Source organism: Ranitomeya imitator, chromosome 1, assembly GCF_032444005.1.
Source record: "Ranitomeya imitator isolate aRanImi1 chromosome 1, aRanImi1.pri, whole genome shotgun sequence".
Classification (NCBI taxonomy): Eukaryota; Metazoa; Chordata; class Amphibia; order Anura; family Dendrobatidae; genus Ranitomeya; species Ranitomeya imitator.
The window spans coordinates 699,980,504-700,001,831 of NC_091282.1; the positions used below are offsets into that span (position 1 = coordinate 699,980,504).

Sequence of the window (21,328 nt, forward strand, 5' to 3'; positions counted from 1 at the left end):
ATGTACATGTCTAGTGCTGAAGAAGTCCAATGTTTGCCCACTTTCATGAACGTAAGATATACACATACAAATGTGAGGCAGCCCATTGCAAGCAGGTATTAAACTTTCTGGAAATACTGCATTTTATTATTTTTAGGAAAACTGAATGAATGGCTACGATAAGCCACTGCTGTATAGACCAATGGCAAAAGCCGTGTTTAGGATGGATACTTAGAGCAGGGAAGAGGGGTGGTGGGGCTCTTCGGCAGGGGCTTCGACTCAATAAAAATCAATTTCATTAAAAATTTTAAATTATGTAATTTCTGTATATTTCTATATATTTCTATATTTATAAATAAACACTCTGACCAATAGCAGATTTATTCTCTTAGTGCACTGTCGTAGGAAAATGGTTTAGTGCAGTTTTGGTAAAATTAAAAAAAATAATAATTTGAGAAGAAGAAGAAAAAAAAAAAAAAGAAGAACTATGCAGTGTTTTGCAGTTTACAAAATAAGTGGACAAAAAAATTCTGCACATTTTAAAGAAATGTAATATGAAAAAAAAAAACCACAACATGCTACAGTATGAGAGGCAATTGTTTTTGGCAAATAAATTAGAAAAATATGAAGATCATATTCTGCATGGAGAAATTCAATAGGTTTCTGACTTAAAGCATATGAAATGCATAGCATTATTCCATTGTACATATAAGATAACGGTCTTATAGTTTTTTTCTCTGTTTATACTATTTATGCAGGTGAACATCTGCAGATAATTAAAACAAACGCAGAAAAAAAAATAATTTTACAGGTTTTGGGCTATGTCAGAGCTCTTCACCATCTTGAACTCTGTCCCCAAACAGTTAAAAGTTCATTCCTGTCTGAAAGCTTGAAAAGATGACTGAACCCGCAGAGTCACACTTCGGCCCCAAGCTCAAGCACCCCAGTCTCAATCACAGCAACATATTTGTCCTCAATCTTAATCAGCAGGATAGTTTTGTCAATGTGGGACCTATTACAAGGGTCTCTGCTGCAAGGCACCCAGCGGTGAATTACCTGTGGAAAGCGACACAAAAGAACAGAGCGAGACAGAAAGAGGGAAGGGAAGAGATCAAAAGAGAGACGAGCGTTAGATGTCTGTCTGGTCAAGTCACTTGCATTTCATTTGGCCATTTTTTTTGTTGGCAAAAAGAATAAAATTAAAATACATTTGTTTTTCTATACACGGTTTGTTATTCCCAGCCGTTAATGCATTGAAAACAAGAATAATTTTAATATTTTCACGCTCCTGGGCAGTCATTTTCTTATTTTTTTGACGATACAAGACAAAAATAAGCGTTAAAAATCTGCCTTCATCAGAGCCAGAGTCACAATGCCTGATCCACAAAGTTTACATTGCCTTTACTTTCCCTTTCCTGAGCTGCAATTTAAAACTGAGATTTTAGATTTGACGAAAAATCTAAAGGTACCGTCACATTTAGCGACGCTGTAGCGATCCAGGCAACGATGCCGGTCCCCTGGTAACCAGGGTAAACATCGGGTTACTAAGCGCAATGCCGCGCTTAGTAACCCGATGTTTACCCTGGTTACCAGCGTAAAAGTAAAAAAAAAAAAAAAAAAAACACTACATACTTACCTTCCGCTGTCTGTCCCCCGGCGCTGTGCTTTCCTGCACTGACTGAGCGCCGGCCGGAAAGCACAGTGGTGACGTCATTGCTGTGCTCTGCTTTCCGGCTGGCCGGCGCTCACAGTGCAGAGAAGCACAGCGCCGGAGGACAGACAGCGGAAGGTATGTAGTGTTTTTTTTTTTTTTACTTTTACGCTGGTAACCAGGGTAAACATCGGGTTACTAAGCGTGGCCCTGCGCTTAGTAACCCGATGTTTACCCTGGTTACCAGTGAAGACATCGCTGAATCGGCGTCACACACGCCGATTCAGCGATGTCTGCAGGGAGTCCAGCGACGAAATAAAGTTCTAGACTTTCTGCACCGACCAACGATGGCACAGCAGGATCCAGATCGCTGCTGCCTGTCAAACTGAACAATATCGCTAGCCAGGACGCTGGAACGTCACGGATCGCTAGCGATATCGTTCAGTGTGACGGTACCTTAAGTTTAAAGGGTTCGTCTCTTTCCTACACATCACCAAGATAATCGTCTAAGTAATCTGATCCTGCAGTTGTATTCCTTTCCATTATGCAGCTAGTTCTGTAATGAAAATATAAATATAAATATATATATATATATTCTATATATACACACACAGATTCACACGTGGTCAAAATTAATGGTCACAGAAATAACTTGAATCAGACAAAAGTAATGATAAATAAAAAAATCAACAAAAATGAACAAATGAAAGTCCAATAAGTGGCGCTATAGAGTTCAAGTCCTCTTTTTCTCTGAAGAGGCAATATGCATACCAAGTGAAAGTCAGACATTGCTTTTCCACCATGCTTCCACAGAATAAGAAAAAATAAATAAAACTCATGAAATAGTCCTGGACAGAAATGATGGTACCCCTGAAAATAATGTGACAAAAAGGACACATTAAATTGCGGTGTGTCCACTAACTGGCATCACAGGTGTCTACAATCTTGGAATCAGTGAGTGGCCTGTATATAGGGCTACAGATACTCACTGTGCTGTTTGGTCTCATGGTGTGTATCACACTCAACATGGACCAGGCGAAGGAAAGTGTTGTCTCAGGAGATTAGAAAGAAAATTATTGAAAACATGTTAAAGGTAAAAGTTATAAGACCATCTCCAAGCAGCTTTATGTTCCTATGACTACAGTTGCACATATTCAGAAATTTAAGATCCATGAGACTGTAGCCAATCTCCCTGGATGTGGCCGCAGGGGGAAAATTGATGACAAATCAAAGAGACGGATAACACGAATGGTAACAAAAGAGCCCAGAAAAACTTCTAAAAAGATTAAAGGTGAACTTCAAGCTCAAGGATCATCAAGTGTCAGATCCCACCATCCGTTGTTGTATGAGCCAAAGTGGACTTCATAGAAGACGACCAAGGAGGGCACCATTGTTGGAAAAAAAAAAAATCATAAAGCCAGACGGGAATTTGCCAAACTACATGTTGACAAGACACAAAGCTTCTGGGAGAATGTCTTATGGACAGATGAGACAAAAATTTAACTTTTTCGCAAGGTACATCAGCTCTATGTTCACAGAGAGAAAAATGAAGCACATCAAGAGAACACTGTCCCTACTGTGAAACATGGAGGAAGCTCTGTTATGTTCTGGGGCTGCTTTGTTGCATCTGGCACAGGGTGTCTAGAATATGTGCAGGGTACAATGAAATCTCAAGACTATCAAGGGATTCTAGAGAGAAATTGAAGACAAACAAAAAGTCGCAGGTCATGGGTCTTGCAACAGGATAATGACCTAAAAATCACAGCTAAGAACACCCAAGAATGGCTAAGAGGAAAACATTGGACTATTCTCTGAAACATGCCGTCTGGAAAAGGCAACCTTCAAACACGAGATAACTGGAGCAGTTTGCTCTTGAGGAGTGGGCCAAAATACCTGTCGGGAGGTGCAGAAGTCTCATTGACAGTTACAGGAATCATTTGATTGCAGTGATTGCCTCAAAAGGTTGTGCAACAAAATATTAAGTTAAGGGTACCATCATTTCTGTCCATGCCTTTATAATGAGTTATTTTTTTTTAATTTTGTGGAAGCATGGTTGAAAAGCAATGTCTGACTTTCATTTGTTCATTTTCATAGATCTTTTATTTATTATTACTTTTGTCAGATTCAAGTTAGTTAAACGAGGGGTACCAACAATTTTGACCATGTGTTTACCTACAGAGGCTGAATTAAGTATTGAACATGTCACAGGCAAAGAAATCAAACCATAGATGTCCATAAATTATGTGTAGTAATTGAAAAGAATACAGGGAGAAACTATTGAACACGCTTACTGAAATGTAGTGAATACTTCCTACAAAAGCCTTTGTTGGTGACGACCACTTCAGGACGCCTCCTGTATGGAGAAACTAGTCGCAGACATTGCTCAGGTGTGATTTTGGGTCATTCTTCCATACAAACACTTTTCACATCCTGAAGGTCCCATGGGCTCCTATGAACTCTGAGCTTTAGGTCCATCCATAAATTTTCTATTGGATTTAGGTCTGGAGTTTGGCCTAGCCATTCTATTAGCTTTATTTTCTCTCTCGGAAACCAGTTGAGAGATTCCTTGGCTGTGTGCTTGGGATCATTGTTTTGCTTAAATGTCCAGCCTCGTTTCATCTTCATCCTTCTAGTAGATGGCAGCCGATTTTTATCAAGAATGTTTTGGTACATTTGACCATTCATTCACCCTTCAATTACATGAATTTTGCCAATGCCGTATGCCCCAAACAATGATGTTCCCACCTCCAAACTTCATTGTTGGCATGGTGTTTTTGGGGGCGATATACAGTGCCTTTTGGCATCCAAATATGGTGTACATTAGGGCATCTAAAGAGTTCAATTTTGGTCTCATCTGACCCAGACTATACTCTCCTAGTATTTCACAGGCTTGTATAAGTGTTGCTGAGCAAACTTGAAACATGCTTGAACATGCTTTTTGTTCAGGAATGGAGTCCATCTTCAGCATGGAATGGTGAGCATGCATACAGGCAGTGGAAGTTGTGTGGTGAGCATACATGCAGGCCATAGAGGTTTAATGCATTATAGTTTTCTTTGAAATAATTGTACCTGTTGATTCCAGGTCTTTCTGTAGCTCTCCACAGGGGGTCCTTGGCTCCTGGACAAATCTTCTGATAATGCTTTTCACTCCGCCATCTGAAATTTTGCAGGGAGCATCCGGTCCTGGCTAGTTTATGGTGAAATAATGTTTTTTCGACTTTCCATATTATGGCCCTAACTATGCTCACTGGAACCTTCAGTAGTTTAGAATTTTTTTTTTTGTAACCAATGCCATCAGTATGTTTTGCAACAATAAGGATGTGAAGGTCTTTAGACAGCTCATTGGTTTTATCCATCATGAGCTATTTTTTGTGTGATACCTTGGTAATGAGACCCTTTTTTATAGGGCATCAGTTGAACCAGCTGATATTTTTCACCAAGTGGCAGGTTTGCTGTCTAATTACCAATATATTTCAGTGGGTATCATGACTTTCCACAGCTTTTAGCATCTCTCTTAATGTGTTCAATACATTTTCTCTATCTTTTTTCAATATTACACATATCTTAATTTTTAGACATCAAGGTTTTGACTTCTCTACTTGTGTTGTTTGGATAGGTTGTTACTGACATCTGGTGAGAATTTCATGTCAATCGCACCTTTCAAAACACATTTACTTAGAAAAATGATGACGTGTTCAAAATTTATTTCACCAATGTACATATAAATACACACACACGCAGCAATATATTTATTTAGTAGGATGGATGAGACAAATGGAAGGAGGCAACTGCAGGATAAGACTACCAAAAGTTTGTCCAAGTTGCTTCATTTTTTAGGGTATGTGACATCTTCAGGATATATTTACACAGGGTAGGATTGAGAGGTAGACCGTCACATGAAAGCAAATGATTTACTGTGGTAATGCTTTTAGTAAACTGCAATAGTGATAACAGTCCCCATTCACATTAGATAAAAGTTGGACAAACCTTCCAATTTCACATGACTATTATGTGGGGTCTCCTGACATTATATTCGGGAACAAAACGATTGGACATTTGAAATTCAATTGCTCTTTTATGTCAGGCAGGGAAATAAGCCGTTGTTAAATGGTTAGGGCAGTGGCTCTCTCGTAGCGAGCACAGAAGAAACTGGCCGAACAGAACATTCCTGTGTATGACGGAGTCCGGTGGGATAGACTGCCGAATCACTGTTTGACCAGCAGCTATCTAATGTGCATGGTCATTTTAAGATGGCAGCAATAGAAATGTTGGTATTAATGTAGCTTGTCAGAGAAAATGCACCTAAAGATATGTGACCATGGAGGTTTTGCACCATTTTTGGTGCAGAACTGGGAGCAATCTCTACAAATCTCAAAACCATTTAATTTGTGCTCAGTTTCGATCCACAAAAAAAAAAAAAAAAAAAAAAAGACTGTGCTCATTGCCTAAAAGTAGCATAGGTGTATGACTTTCAGGCATGTTTATTCTGTGTACTAAGACCTAAACCTAGGTGTATGTAAGGTGCGAGGTAGCCTGTAAATATGAATAGTTTACAAACCCTAAAAGGCGACTCTTCTTCAATTGTGAATCCAGACCACAACATGTGGCAAAATAACGAAGGCCTGAAAACCTAGATTTACCAGAAAGCCCGGTTTATTAAAAAGCATCAGTGCAACAATCTGTCCCACCCGAGACAAAGCTGAGCGATATCCAAGATATGTGCAACAGGAATTAGATTCTGATTAAAAAGGGAAAAAAATAACACTTGGGTCCTTCGCAATTACCATTAACAAACAAAATAAACATACTTTATTAATTTAAGGTATCCTGACAGATGGAACAATATCAATTTGTCATCAAGGATAAAAAAAAAAAAAAAAAGTTTCTCCCTTGGAGATATTAATAGTAATCATCATAACTGTAGCAACCTACATGGCCTTCCATGCCTTCCTGAGGGATCCAGTCTTTCCAGCTATTTTTCCCAGCTTTTAGCCGCACTAGCTCATCTGGCCATTGCAGCTCTTTTCTTTTGGATATATTAACTCCTTCAAGCACCTGGCTTGGATCCACAATCTAAAACAAATTACAAAAATTTTTTATAAAGATTAAGCTTAATTAATTCACATTTACAAGTATGGAGTAAGAAGGGTTAATAGAGTTTTGCCACAATAGGTGATATACGTCTGACTGCAGGGTGGGGGTCTTCAAGTGGTTTCCGAGAGCTCTGCGGTCTCTGTTGTCAGATGCCCCTGCTTGATCGACAGTTCTGCTAGTACACATTAATGGTCTGTCAGAGCTGTTCTGAGTGTACATTTGACACTATATTTACATAAAGTTATTAAAAAAAGAGCATTTCCACGAGCACACCACTCAGGAAAGTTAGAGCTGTGATTAGAACTGCTCTGGAAGCTGCCAATGGTAGGGATCAGGAGGCTGGTGATTTTACAAGACTGGTAGTTGCTTGCCTCCCTCCCAGTCAACTCCTCAGATGTTATCTACAGCATAGAAATCAATGGGCTGAAGAGAACTGACTGGGATATCAGGAGTTAACTCTACTCCTGGAATGTAGCTACTGTGCATACTAGTTCCTTGAAAACAAGCTGTATGTAAGATAAAACCTGTTCCAGCAGGAGAATGACAGATAGAAAAAGAGAAAAAGCAAGTCAATTGTAAACAGTCTTAAGGTACCATCACATTAAGCGACGCTGCAGCGATCTAGACAACGAGCCGATCGCTGCAGCATTGCTGTTTGGTCGCTGGAGAGCTGTCACACAGACAGCTCTCCAGCGACCAACGATGCCGAAGTCCCCAGGTAACCAGGGTAAACATCGGGTAACTAAGTGCAGGGCCGCGCTTAGTAACTCGATGTTTACCCTGGTTACCATTGTAAATGTAAAAAAAAACAAACACTACATACTTACATTCCTGTCACGTCCCCGACGTCCGCTTCCCTGCACTGTGAAAGCGCTGGCCAGAAAGCAGAGCGGTGACGTCACCGCTGTGCTCTGCTTTACGGCCGGCGCCGACACTGGGGGACGCAGGGAAGCTGACGCTGAGGAACGTGACAGGAATGTAAGTATGTAGTGTTTTTTTTTCACTTTTACAATGGTAACCAGGGTAAACATCGGGTTACTAAGCGCGACCCTGCGATGTTTACCCTGGTTACCAGTGACGACATCGCTGAATCGGCGTCACACACGCCGATTCAGCGATGTCAGCGGGTGATCCAGCGACAAAATAAAGTTCTGGACTTTCCCCAGCGACCAACGATCTCCCAGCAGGGGCCTGATCGTTGGTCACTGTCACGCATAACGATTTCGTTAATGATATCGTTGCTACGTCACAAAAAGCAACAATATCGTTAACGATATCATTATGTGTGACGGTACCTTTAATTTCATGCTGTCTAACTGAAGCAATAAAATGAGAATACACCTTAAAGTGACCACTCTATTATACAACAGGAAGGTTAAGGCTATGTGCACACGTCCGGAATTGCCACGGAAATTTCCGCGGCAATTCCGGAACTCCCTGCCGTGGGAAAAACGCATGCGGAATTGGCATGCGTTTTCCCGCTAAACAATAGCGTTTTACAAGCGTAATTAGCTTACAGAATGCTAAAGTTTTCCAACCGATCTGTAGCATCGCTTGGAAACTGGTTTGACTGGTGTTTGACAAGTGTGACCAAGATCTAATGTTAAAAATAATTAAAAAATAAAAAATCGTGATATTCTCACCTTCCAGAGGCCCCCGCAGCCTTCCCGCTCCTCGCGATGCTCCCGGCAACTCCCGTTCCCAATAATGCCTAGCGGCAATGACCCCAGATGACGTAGCGGTCTCACGAGACTGCTACGTCATCACAGGTAATTCTCGCAATGCATTATTGGGAACGGCAGCGTCGCGAGGAGCAGGAAGACTGTGGAGGCCTCTGGAAGGTGAGAATATCATGATTTTTTTTATTTTAATTCTTTTTTTTTTTTTTACAATTATATGGTTCCCAGGGCCTAGAGGAGAGTCTCCTCTCCTCCACCCTGGGTACCACCGCACATGATCTGCTTATTTCCCTCATGGTGGGCATAGCCCCATGCGGAAAGTAAGCGGATCAATGCATTCCTATGTGTGCGGAATCCCAGCGATTCCGCACAAAGAATGAACATGCTGTGTTTTTTTCCGGAAAGCGATTCCGCCGCAGAAAAAACGCAGGATGTGCACAAAACATGCGGATTGCATTCTAATAAATCGGATGCTTAATCTATGCTTTTTTTCGCTGTTTTATTGCGTTTTTATAGCGAAAAAACGTGAAAAAAAACGCAAAAATTCCTGAATGTGTGCACATAGCCTTAAGGGTAAGTTCCCATTAAAAAAACAAAAAAAAACAAAACAAAAACAAAACAAAAAAAAAGCAAATCATTTATGGTTTACACTGCTACAGATTTTCCTGTGGAGAGACTGCAGGCTTTCTGCACATTTCACCCTTTACATTGCAATAAGCAATTACATCAGCAGAATAAATGGATTTGCTGTAGATTTAAAACCTGCACTGTGGATGGAGTTTTTTTTTTATGCCAAGTAGTAACAAGATTTCGCTAACGCTCGTTAACAATGCTGGTAATTTAATAGGCAGCAACAAACAAGTCAGCAGCGGAAAACCGGCAGCATTTATGGCATATGGAAACTTATATATTACTTGCATAAAGAAAACCATACCATAAAGGATTATTCCACTGTATCAGCTATGGTCTTTGCCAATGGCTGTCCTTATTGATACACTACTTTGTCTGCCTAGTAAAAATCCGTTTTCTATCATTTCTGGGAGTTACAAAAAAAAAAAAAAAAGGAGAACAGAAGTTTTATCCTTCCACTGCCAGTAAGGCCCCAATTCATGAGCACGGATCACAGCTAGTGCTGCTCATTATTTTACATTGCCTGCACCATACTAGTGTTTCTCATTAAGCAGAGGTACATTACAGTACTTAACCAACATAAGAGACATACATTCTATACCAAGGCACGTGCCATACAAGACAGGACAGTACTACACAAGATGCGTCCTAACCTGCACTCTGTACATGACGTCTTCCTTTTTGGCTCTTGAATGTGTTGCTGGACTTGAATTGCCACATGACTGTGTTTCAATAAGATTATTTCCCCCTTCAGTTCCCAAAAACCCCACTAAAGTGTGCCGCTTGCATGCAGGTATACTCTGGCTGGAGCTGCTAGAGGAAGGAAGGCCGATCACAACTGACTGGCTTGTGGGGTCTGCTTGGTTTGCCATAGACAAACGTGACTGGATGGATGTCGGGAGGTTACGGAGAGAGATCTGGCTGGTAGAGGATCGCCTGCAAGGCACAAATCCTGTGTTGGACGTCCGGAGGGATGAGTGTCGGCTATTGTAGCAGTAGGATGATTGACTGGCCACGGAGCCACGAGCAGGGGAATGTCGGACAAGGCTTGATTGCATGGAGTGAGAACTGTGGCTGGTTCCTACAAACAAGACAACAAGAAGACGGTCAATAGCTCATTTGCAGTCATTTTCAGTATTTTTAACATATAAACATACCCTTATTTCTTCTATGTATTCCCCTCGGTGCTGCTAACAAATACCGCTAGGAATAGGCTTGTAACTAGGAATAAGCAAAATGGTGGAAGTTCGGGTTCTGGTACCCCAACCAAACTTTATTACAAAGTTTGATTCACGCGCCAGAACTTTACCCGAACTTAAACTAGAACCCATTTAAAACAGTAATCTCACGATATCCACTCAGTTTCTGTCTTTTTGTTACTTTGTGTCGGGGTCGTCAATCTGTGCTGGGTCTGTGCTGAAATCACCGGTGTTCATTTTCCTTAATCAGGCTCAGTCTCGTAGCACAGGGGTCCCCAACTCCAGTCCTCAAGGCCCACCAACATGTCATGTTTTCAGGATTTCCTTAGTCTTGCCCAGGTAATAATTGCATCACCTGTGCAATGCAAAGGAAATCCTGAAAACATGACCTGTTGGTGGGCCTTGAGGACTGGAGTTGGGGACCTCTGTCGTAGCAGACACCGGAAAATCCTGACACCGTGCACTGAGTGACTACAGACTTAAGCCCCAAACCAGAACAACCCCTTTAACGGCATTTAAAGGTCAGATATTGTTAATTTGATAACGCCGGTATAATTATTCAGATTTTAAACAGGAAAAGCCCTTAAGAAAATTCAAAAATGAATATATCAAGAAACTCTTGCGGCCTCTTTCCCAAATGCATGAAAATATCTAGAGTGTAACAAACGGAATTTCTGTCCCTCCTTACCTAGTGTTGATAGATGAGGGACTCCTGGAGGTTGGAGGCGTGAAGTCGCCTGTACATGTCCTGTACCCCCAGGAACGCCCCCTTGTGATACACTTATTTGAGCATCATTTGCATTAGAAGGGATGTTACTGTTTATGGAGGTCCCGCCTCCAGCGTCAGAGTCCTCTATGTTTCCACCACTATTACATCCTGCTCCGCAGCCCTTCCTTAACCTAGGAGGCAAGAAAAATAAAAGTAGATTAACTGTAGATTATATACTCAGGATAGGTTCACATGCAGTGGTTTTGTTGTGTTGTTTTTCTGCAGGAATATAGAGGCTGGAAAACGACAGTGATAATTCTGTGTTTTTTTCCTTGGTAATGAGCCTTGTATCTAAATTGGGAAAATTGAATTAAATTGAAAATAAATCCCTGCATCACATGACAAATCGCATTGTGCGAATAAGAATTGACAAATCTCAGTCATCTTGCTGCCATAGTTCATATACCAGTCTTGAGGGGCATAGAGGAATAAGGTGCATCAAATTCATTAAGAGGGGTTATCCAGGCTTGGAGCTCAAGTCTGCTGTCGCTCTGTGACTGCAGACATGCGAATCCTCACAGTGATCCAGGACTTTCTGCTATTGGGAGAAAGGTCATCTGACTGCAAATATATGATTTGCTTACTTCCAGCCACATTCTGACTAGATGTGTTTGGCCTTGTCAATTCACTTGTATTGAACAACGCTGCGCAAGTCTAGTTCGAATGCGATATGTATGCAAATTGTAAACTTGTGGTCACCGGAGAATCCTGACAGCATTCACACTGTGCACCGTAAGGATTCACAAGCCTGCACTTATAGAGTGACTGCAGAACTGAACTCCAAGCCTGGAATACCCCTGTAATGAAATCAGTGCATCTTCTCAGTGGCGTGTAGCTCCATGGACTGGAGTAACATTTCTGGAGTTAGAAGCGCCAATCTATATGAAGGGTGGGTATAGCCGTACGATGCCCCACCTACTCCAGTTTTGGCTAAAGCTGCTCAAAACTGTTGTGATAATGTCAAAAGTTGCAAGATTTTTGAGCAACTTCCTGTTGAGCATAAGTTTGTCTGACTTTTCAAAGTGTTTTAATCCAGTTTTCTGGCATAAACGCTTTGATAAATCGGGGTTTATGTTTTCTCCGCCGCCAAGAACTAAATGGGAAAAACGGCAATACAAAATAATCATCTTTTCTGACATGTTTGTGCTACCCTATATTTGTATTACCTATTAATGAGCTTTTGGGAAGTGTTTAAGAACTGCAGTTCTTCTGTTATTCCTCCTGGAAATCTATAATTAGACAATAGATTTATCATGCATGCCAACACGGTCAGCACGGATTAGTCCGCATCAGTGTGAAGGAAAATGGTAAGACTTCACTTTCTTCATAATTTCCAAGGAGGAATAATAGAGGAACAGTGTAATTAATCTCACCTACTGTATTGTCACCCATCCCTTGTAGATTGTGAGCCCTCACGGGCAGGGTCCCCTCTCCTCCTGTACCACTCAGTGACTTGTATTGTTCAAGATTATGGTACCTGTTTTTATTATGTATACCCCTCCTCACATGTAAAGCGCCATGGAATAAATGGCGCTATAATAATAAATAATAATAATAATAATGAATAGTCCTAAACTGGAGCACTGTTATCTTCTGAGGAATGTTAAGTATTTACAGACATGTCGGGAGAGCGGATAGGGTCTCTAGAATAATCGACGCGTTCCCCTTTACCTGTGCCAGGTAGACACAATAAAATTCCTGATATTTGCCACACTTATAGGTCCTCCAACAATTTCCTTGAGCTGATCGTGGCTGTCAGAGTAGGAAGTTGTTAGTGGGGACACGTAGATGGGATATCCAATAGGCTGGTCGCATGAAGAGTTGATCATGTTCCTGAGAGCCTGTTTAGCATTTTGGATGCTTCCTCTCTCTGGGTTGCGATTCCGAAGAAAAACTAGCTCCTGCTGTTGGCCGGCCCATAGTCCGCGAACGCATTCCTTGTTTACCTGGTAGAATGGGAAAATTGGATTTTGTTAAGGACATAATAAAAGGTGTGCGAGACTAATAAAAGCAAAAAATATATGATTTAAAAAAAAAAAAAACGTTTCTTACATAGGAGAAGCATGCAAGCTAATAAAATAAGCAAATAAATAATTTTCTTATTGCATAGAGGATTCTGCAATTAAAGATCAGCAGAGCGCGGCTTGTAGACGTCCTGCTCGGTCTTATATACTCCAGCATTCAGTAGGCACCCAGTGCTATAGGATTTCATTACATCCTACAATTCCGTGGCTCGTACTGGACCGAGGATGCTCGGTCTTCTCGTGCATAGATATGTAGATCCCACAGCAGGGAACACAATAGCCTTGCACAGCTGTTAAGACACAGAGTCTGCTATGCACGTTAGTCAGAAAGACAACTGCCCTTTATATCCAAGTTATTCATAACATATCCTCTCTGACAGCAGAACGTCAAACGATTTAAATAAAAAAAAAAAAATGAGTCACCTTGATAACTCGGAAGCTGAGATAGCGTTTATTTAACATGATAATCTTGTACTCGTTGGTTCCGTCGTCCATGACATGGCGCAGGGCTAGTAGTGAAGGAGAGTTGGAGAGAACAGCGCTTCTCCATGCTGGATCTCCCTCATGGGCAATTACTAAATTTTGCTCATGAGACATGATGGCTTCATACAACACTGCAGGGTCATCGTACTCGTCTGGAGAGGTAAAGTGATCCTAAAGTGGAGAATTATAAAGCAGATAATGTGTATCACTGATTGTCAGTTTGAGAAAAGCAAGATGCGTCTCTACCTTATATCTGCACACCATCATTACTAATCGTAGACATACAAGTAGAGTGTTGTCCTCTTAACCATCTAAAAGGAACAACCTGATGTTGCCCAAAAATGTGATCTTGAGACAGCTAACCCTCATGAGCTCTCCACCATAACATGCAAGTTCCGTTGAGCATGCAGGTGAAATAAAGCGGGGATAGAAAGCCGCTGCCAGAAATCTACCTGTCTGGGCCACACCCTGAGGATGGTTTTGCGGCCGCACCGAGGTCCCGTTGCTTACTGACCATGAGGTCACATCAGACAAGCCCTCTGCTTGGGCTGCAATCTAGCAGCAGAGCTTCTAGCAGGAGCATGTCTCCATTTAAACATCTCTGACAGCAAGAGGGGAATCTACGGGAGGACATACCCGCAACAGACCTTTTGCTCAAACAGGACCTTCCCGCCAGCACAGTGCTAAGATGGGAGAAGCATGATTATTACCAGTAAGTACCCCAACTCACAGCAGTCACCCACCACAACTAATCTTATGGTGTATATTGTAAATAACATTTGCAGCAAGTCCCCAAGCGACAGGTCAGGGGATACCTTTGTTTTTTTTTACTGATACACTGCAATCATTAAAAACCAGAAGCCAAAAGGATGTCAGACAGATGTAACAAAACAGAAGACTTTTTTTTTAACTTCAGGAAAAATTGATGATTTTTCCTTCTCTACTCTAAGCATGGCCTATGAGAAAATCGTCATAGTCCTATACTTTATATTAGATGTTTGGTGGATTTTGGTGAACTAATGTGTACAGACAAAAACAAAAAAAAAATTTACACAAACCTGGTGAAGTTTTAATGACATGCGGATTCCAGGGACTACTACTTTTCTGAGTAATTCCATATCTGCAAAAATCCACTCATCACGAATAGAGGAGATGCGGAAATCTCCCTTGAACAAGGCATGTAGACCATAGAGAAAAGACTCCAGGTTACTAAAAGGGAAAAAATAAATATATCAAACTCATCTAGCGCATTTGCAGCAAAACATACCACCTCTGTAGGCATACGGGACCTCGTCCTTTCCACTTATATTTTCCGAGCGCTCGGTGACTGTCTACAGTGGTGATGTTAACTGTTGACATGACATCACCATTGCAGCTAAAACACAGACCGGAGTGCTGGAAGAGAGTCAGGGAGTGCCAGTACTATCAGATTTTGGCATTTTACAATAAAAGAAACCATTTGGGGTGTACTTTTATAAAATGAAATAAAAAAAAATATTTAATTTTACAGTGTGCTTCAGTATTAGCATTTTTATGTAGCACCATGGAGGTATGGATTATACAATAATTTTTAACAGTAACAACACAAACATTTTTAATTAAGAATTTAACTGCAGCTCGGTAAAAAATGTCAAAATATGATTCAGGAAAAAGAAGGTCTACCTGGACATATGATGAGAAGCTGTTCCAAGTGCTCTTCTCCCCAAAATACAAAGCCCATAACAAAGGGTAACCAGAGGGGAATCTTTTTCGGCTTCAATAGGCTGAAAAAAAAAAAAAAAAAAAAACATGAATGCAAAAATATAAATAAAAGAGGTATTTTGGATACTCATTGTAAAATCTCTTTCTTGGAGTCTTCATTGAGGGACACAAGTAACCATGGGTGTATGCTGCTGTCGCTAGGAGGTTGACAATAGTCAAAAAAGGAAAATCGTTCCTCCTCAGCAGTATACACCCGCACAAAGTACCTCAGTTAGTGTTACAGCAGTAGGAGAAGCAACCAAAACTCAACATATGTACCAACCCAATAACAAACGCACGTAGGCCCAATAGAGCCAACAGTTAGGGAGGGTGCTGTGTCCCCCAATGAAGACTCCAAGAAAGATTTTACGGTGAGTACCAAAAATCCCACTTTACCGCTTCATGGGAGGACACAGGTAACCATGGGATGTCGCAAAGCAGTCACTAAGGTGAGACCCAGAAAAAAGCAAAGAAAACAGACTTAGGCTTGCCAGTACGTAGCCGCTGCCTGCAGCACCTTCCTTCCCAGGCCTGCATCAGACGAGGCATGGGTATGAACCCTGTAAAACCTCGCAAAGGTGTGCAAAGATGACCAGGTTGCAGCCTTACAAATCTGTAAAGCCGAGGCCTGGTAATCAACTGCCCAGGAAGCCCCCACTGCCTGAGTGGAGTGAGCCTTCACCCCCGGAGGAGGCTGTGTGTCCTGAACACGGTATGCCCCTAATATTGCCGAACGAATCCAACAGGCAATAGTGGACTTAGAAGCAGGGAGCCCCTTACTACGAACTTCAGAGATGACAAATAAGAGTGGTGAAAGGAAACAGTCCTTGAAAGGTAGACTCGCATAGCTCTTACCAGATCCAACTTGTGGAGGAACTTCTCCAGGGGAAGGACCGGAGAGGGACACAGAGAAGGAAGGACAATGTCTTCAATAATGTGAAATGAAGAGACCACCTTAGGTAGGAAGGAAGGAACAGGTCTGAGAACTACCTTGTCCTGATGTAGAATCAGGAACGGGGAACGGCAGGGTAATGCCGCTAACTCAAACTCTCCTGATGGCAACTAAGAAGGCAACTTTCCATGACATGGATCTATTGGAGGACTATAAGGAGTTACCAGGTGAGCGACCCCTTGAAGATTTCCTTGGAAAAGAAATGACAGAGCGGAAACTTGCCCCTTAAGAGTACTGAGTGATAAACGCGAGTCAAGATCCGCTAAGAGAAAAGGACATAGGGACCAAATTGTTGTCTTCACACCACCAGAAAATGGCCCTCCAGTATCTGTGGTAGATACGTGATGATGCTGGGTTTCTTGCCCTAATCATGGTCTGAATGACATGATGGGAAAAACCAGCCTCCCTCAGGACTGCGGCCTCAACGGACCTGCCATTAAACCCAGAGACTGTTAACTCTGGTGGTAGAGGAGGGCTTGCGAAAGAAGATCTGGACGGTCTGGAAGCCTCCAGGGAGTGTCCATGAGCATGTTCACCAGCTCCGTGTACCAGTCCCGTCTTGGCCAGTCTGGAGCTATCAGGATTACGGGAATCCCTTTTGCCCTTATCTTTTTCACGACCCTCAGAATCAAGGGGAGAGGCTGAAAAAATAAGGCAGTTGGAATTGTGACTAGAGCATCGCAACCGATGGCTAGCGGATCCTGGGACCTGGCTTCGTACTGAGGAGCCTTGTGGTCCATTCGAGACGCCATCAGGTCGACATCTGGTGTGCCCCATTTCTGGCGTATCTGGTTGAAAATGGCAGGGCTGAGAGACCACTCGCCCGATGCGAGACCCTGACAGCTCAGAAAATTGGCTGCCCAATTTTCTACCCCGGAATGTGTATGGTTGATCTGGCGGGAACGTGACATTCTGCCCATCGCATAATCCTTGTCACCTCTACCATAACCGGTTTGCTGGGAGTCCCGCCTTGATTGTTTATGTAAGCCACAGCCGCTGCATTGTCCGACTGCATGCGGCCGGCTGGCCTGTGAGGAGGATCTGCCAGCGGAAAAGGGCAAAGAAAATTACCCTGATCTTCAAGAGACTGATGGTAAGAGCGGCTTCTTGTGTGTTCAAGCGACCCTGCACTGTGTAATGAAGAAAGACAACTCCCCAACTGAAGAACTGGCTGTGGTGATGACCTGCCATCGGAGAGGAAGGAAGGACTTCCCTTGTAGGACTGATGTTGATAGCGTCCATCAGATCAGGTAGTGCCTCACCTTGAGATGCAGAAGCTTGGGCCGGTCCAGGGAGACGGTTCTCTTGTCCGAAGCCAACAAGAGAGCCAGCTGAAGAGGGCGGGTATGGAACTGGGCAAAAGCTACGGCTTCCATGGCGGCAATCCTCTTCCCCAGAACTCAAGTAAGACAGCAGGGAGAGAGGGGCTGGTCGCTTGAGAGTACGGATCTCCTGGCAGAGGGATGAGAACTTCGCCTTTGGAAGGAAGACACGGGCTTGGGCCATGTCGAACCTCATACCCAGAAACACCAAGTGCTGAGCTGGACTTCTTTCTGTTGATAATCCTGCCGAGACAGACCAGAGTGATCTGAAGACTCTGGTCGCAGTATCGGTGGGACGGCCCCTTGATATGAAGATATAATCCAAGTAAGGAATTATGAGAATCCCCTTGGAGCGAAGGATGGCCATGACCGCTCCCATGACCTTCGTGAATATTCTGGGGGCAAAAGCCAGGCCGAATGGAAGGTCTGTGAACGGATAATGATCCTTCTGGATCGCAAACTGTAGGAATCTGATGCTAAACACAAACAGGAATGTGACCATCTCACTGACCCAGGCATCGTCGACCACCGACAACCATACTTCCCCGTAAGAGAAGCCGGCCTCCCACCCTGGAGCGATTCCCGGGTCGGGGTGACCAGTCATACCGAGGAGAACCTGTTGGCGTGGAACCCTGAAGACTTGGAAGAGCGACCCTTGGGTCGCCAGTGAGGGGCCGCTTTGAAAGACGGCTTCTTCCTTTCCCCTTGGGCGGAAGAGCGGTCCTGCTGGGCGGAAGTCCCTAAAGCAAAGAAGGGCCGAAAGGAACGAAATTGAAGTGACCCCTTCTTAAACGTTTAGACTTTGACTGGGGAAGCGAGGTGCTTTTTCCGCCGGTAACATCAGAAATTTGATCCAGTTTGGATCCAAAAGGTCTAGAGCCTTGGAAGGCTAGGTCAGTGAGGAACTTTTTTTGAAGGTGGATCTATTTAACACTTTCAACCTGAGAATGAGGCCTATAGCAACAATGTTGCTGGTAGCCCTGGTGGAACAACCGGCCGCATCTAAGGAAGCGGTCAAAAGATAATTGCCGGCATGGGCAATCTGATCTGCCATCTCATCTGGAGGAGCTGCTAGAATACCCTGATAAAGCAATTCTTGTCCAGGCAGACATGGACTTTGCCACCCAGGTGGAGGCAAAAATGGGACAAAGGGAGGCGCCAGCTGCTTCAAAGGCTGACTTAGCCAAGGATTCAATCTGTCTATCCGAAGAATCCTTAAGAGGTGCACCGTCCAGTAGAGACAAGACTGTCTTGGAAGACGTGCGAGAAATAGGCAGATCCACATTAAGGCTGCCGTCACACTAGCAGTATTTGGTCATTATTTTACATCAGTATTTGTAAGCCAAAATCAGGAGTGGGTGATAAATACAGAAGTGGTGCATATGTTTCTGTTATACTTTTCCTCTAATTGTTCCACTCCTGGTTTTGGCTTACAAATACTGATGTAAAATACTGACCAAATACTTCTAGTGTGACGGCAGCCTTAGGGTATGTTCACACGTTCAGGATTTCCATCCTTTTTTTTTCAGGACAGTTTTTTTAAAAAACTGCAGCTCTTGGCAGAAAACGCAGGTCCTTTTTTTGTCCTTTTTTGATGCGTTTTTTGATGCTTTTTTTATCCTTTTTTTACTGTGTGTTTCCTAGGAAGCTTTTTAGGGCTAAAATGGCTGAAAATACCCTAACCCTACCCCTACCCCTAACCCTACCCCTAACCCTACCCCTAACCTTAGTGAAAAAAAAAAAAAAAAAATTCTTAATTTTTTTATTGTCCCTACCAATGGGGGTGACAAAGTGGGGGGGGTGTCATTTACTATTTTTTTATTTTGATCACTGAGATAGGTTATATCTCAGTGATCAAAATGCACTTTGGAGCGAATCTGCCGGCCGGCAGATTCGGCGGGCGCACTGCGCATGCGCCCGCCATTTTGCAAGATGGCGGCGCCCAGGGAGAAGACGGCCGGACGGACACCGGGACGCCGGGTAAGTATAAGGGGGGGAGATTAGGGCACGGGGGGGGCATCGGAGCACTGGGGGGGGGGGCATCGGAGCACGGGGGGGGGGGCATCGGAGCACGGGGGGGCGGGATCGGAGCACGGGGGGGCAGCCACACTCCGCCCACGCACTTCCGCCCGCTCCCCCGCACTTCCTGCTGCAGCGGTTCTGCACATCAAATCGCAGTAAAACCCGCAGATATATTTTTGATCTGCGGGTTTTACTGCGATTTTGACCTCACAATGGAGGTCTATGGGTGCAGAACCGCTGCGGTTCAGGAAGAAGAATTGACATGCTCCTTCTTTTTTCCGGGAGCTATTCAGCGCGGCTTTTTTTTTACAATTTCCGGACCATGTGCACAGTGTGTCCTGTTTTCCATAGGGTACAGTGTACTGTACCCTGCATGGAAAACAGCTGCGGAACCGCAGCGGCAAAACCGCCGCGGTTCCGCGGTAAAAAACGCACTGTGTGAACATGGCCTAAGGGTTTCTGCACATTTACTAACAAGGTCTGGGCTAAAGGGATAGAGAATATCTAGCCGCTTCCTTCCTTGGAAGTGCTTTTCAGGGTGTTCCAAGGGTTTAGACATAAATCGCTTCAAATTCCCTGTGACTAGGGAAATTCCGGGAAAGAAGTTTTACCCATTTGAAGGAAACGCAGTGCTCCTGAGCAGGTGCCTCATCCTCCTTTAGGTTCAGTTTGGGTAATTGATAAGAAAAGGCTATTAACCATATTCTGCATCTTTGAGGTCTGGTCCGTATTGGACTCAGACTGGGAATCCACAGCCGACCCAAAAGCTGCCTCGGAGGAAGGGGCATGGGGTGAGGAATGCATCCAGGAGGATGCAGAGAGACAAGGAAAACTAGAGGAAGAACTAGAAAGAGCCCGCTTCCTTTGCTTTGCACCAGATTGTCCCTGTGAAGGTCGCGGTCAGGTGCGTGCGAATCACCAAGAGAGGCGGTCGGAGCACTGGTGGCAGTGTACATACGTGGAAGTCGCTCCAGGACCTGGACCAGGGATTGTGATACTTTTGTCAGGTCGGAGACCGACTGACATGGCAACAGCCCACTCCGAAGGGAGGGGAGTGCTCTCATCCTGGGTGTTTGAGGGCTTCTGTGTGGCAGACATGGTGGAGGGGCTGCAGGACAGGCAAAAATGGGAGGGTTGGCCCGAAGACCACTTCATTTTGCAGAGGGCACAGGCGTAGTAAATTACAGTGGGCTTAGAGGGGCAAGAAGAAGCCTGTCCTCTAGGGTTGGACGTAAGTTAAGCCTTTGGGATACGGCTGTGGAGGAGCCAAGACAAAAAGAATAGAGCCTACCCGATGCCAGTGACAACCAGCAGAAAGAACTGTGGAAGCTGTATCCCCCTGTGTGCAGAGCATCTGCAGATCTGCAGAGAGTGCAGGATATAGCTGTCTTCCCTGTGTGCAGAGTGTCCACAGGTCTGCAAGCTCATGGAGTCTCGGCTGTGTCACCTCACCCTGAAGTCTGCCGGCCGGTGAAAGAGAAAGCTAGCATCCTATTGGCTGACACGCCAGGGACGTGAATAGCCAGGAAGATCTGACACCCAGCGAAAACCGAAGTCCCCCTCCAATTGGCTGACACGCCGGGAAGTGAACAGCCAGGAAGGTGAAGCTCCGTGATAGGAGCAGAAAAACGAGCTGAAAAAGTGCGCGCTGCAGGGGGCGTGGCTAGACAGAAGAGGAGGAAGAAGCCTCCTATTGGATAAAAAGAGCGCGCTATTTGGGGAGTGGCTAAAGAGTACAGGGAAAGGATGCGGCCAGCAATGGGAGAAATGGCCGTGGCTGTGTA

At 43.8% G+C, this 21,328-nt stretch overlaps 1 protein-coding gene across 7 annotated transcripts in view; it reads right to left on the reverse strand.

Annotated features, from left to right (window-relative positions):
• Positions 1–344: 344 nt before the first annotated feature.
• PCNX1 (pecanex 1) overlaps positions 345–21,328 on the reverse strand; it is a 122,761-nt gene continuing 101,777 nt past the window's right edge. For 4 of the 7 annotated variants that reach the window (XM_069731533.1, XM_069731516.1, XM_069731510.1 and 1 more), the window contains 8 exons: positions 15,171–15,271; positions 14,567–14,717; positions 13,449–13,679; positions 12,673–12,947; positions 10,921–11,132; positions 9,687–10,114; positions 6,563–6,703; positions 513–1,035 (listed from right to left, as the gene is read on the reverse strand). In XM_069731533.1, the coding sequence (XP_069587634.1) occupies positions 895–1,035; positions 6,563–6,703; positions 9,687–10,114; positions 10,921–11,132; positions 12,673–12,947; positions 13,449–13,679; positions 14,567–14,717; positions 15,171–15,271 (1,680 nt within the window). In that variant the 3' untranslated portion in view covers positions 513–894. Of the gene's footprint in view, positions 1,036–6,265; positions 6,704–9,686; positions 10,115–10,920; positions 11,133–12,672; positions 12,948–13,448; positions 13,680–14,566; positions 14,718–15,170; positions 15,272–21,328 lie in introns of those variants that run through there. The other 3 variants (XM_069731541.1, XM_069731501.1, XM_069731524.1) reach the window with 3 other exon arrangements.